Source organism: Orycteropus afer, unplaced genomic scaffold (genome assembly GCF_000298275.1).
Source record: "Orycteropus afer afer isolate SDZICR_OR568_19922 unplaced genomic scaffold, OryAfe1.0 scaffold00021, whole genome shotgun sequence".
In the NCBI taxonomy this organism is placed as follows: domain Eukaryota; kingdom Metazoa; phylum Chordata; class Mammalia; order Tubulidentata; family Orycteropodidae; genus Orycteropus; species Orycteropus afer.
Window position 1 is genome coordinate 8,045,590 of NW_006921608.1, and position 876 is coordinate 8,046,465.

The following is an 876-nucleotide window of genomic DNA, read 5'->3' on the forward strand; positions in this document are numbered from 1 at the left end:
TTTTTTTTTTTTCCTTTAAGCATTGTTCTATGCTGAGACTTATTTCCAAGGAACTTAGTTATTGTATTGTTGCACTGTGATATAGTCCAGATGATAGGTCTTGGTTGGATGACAAACTACATAACCATTTACCTGGAAGCCCCTTGGCCTCATGGAGAAAAGCAGTTCAGAGAATATACAAGTGATGCAAAGTAGCCTTGCAAACTCAAGCCTCTGTCAGAGACATGTAACATCATTCTCTGTTATTGGACATGAATAGTGACCACTATCAATACACCTGAGGAGAATTGCTGGTGTAGTGTGACTGAGGAGCTACTTGGGGTCTCTCATGGTTTGTCTTCACTTGCAATGTTGATTTGTTTCTTCTTCATCATTTTCAGGACTGGAAGCCAGAAATGAATCTAAAGAGACAAAAAGATCAACTGAAGGTGAATTAGAGTCACTTACAATGCCTCTGACATAAACCTTTCATTGTAAGGTTACTGGTGTCAGGGAAAAAATTCAAGACTTTTAAATGGGCCCAAAAGATTACTGGGTGTCCTGTCTAGTTTATCCTTCTGGGCCACCTAGGCCTTTCATTATTTTTGAGCTATTTTCCAATTCTGTGGGAGCTCTGGTGGTACAGTGCCTAAGGCACTTTACAGCTAACCAGAAGGCTGGCAGTTCAAACTCACCAACCACTTGGAGAAAGGAAGACAGGGCAATCTACTTCCATAAGGATTTACCACCCCAGAAACCCAATGGAGGTTGCTATGAGTCACAATCAACTTGATGGCAGTGGGATTGGTTTTTTTTTTGGTTTAAGTGGTTGGTAACTGAGAGCAACAATGCAAATGATTCTTGTTCATGAACATGCAAATGAATCTTACACTGCAG

The 876-nt window shown here is 40.5% G+C and overlaps 1 protein-coding gene across 1 annotated transcript in view; it reads right to left on the reverse strand.

Moving 5' to 3' along the window:
* Positions 1-326: 326 nt before the first annotated feature.
* Positions 327-876, reverse strand: part of LOC103191977 (dendrocyte expressed seven transmembrane protein) — a 12,809-nt gene continuing 12,259 nt past the window's right edge. The window contains exon 2 of the mRNA XM_007934881.1: positions 327-401. Within this exon, the coding sequence (XP_007933072.1) occupies positions 327-401 (75 nt within the window). The remainder of the gene's footprint in view (positions 402-876) is intronic.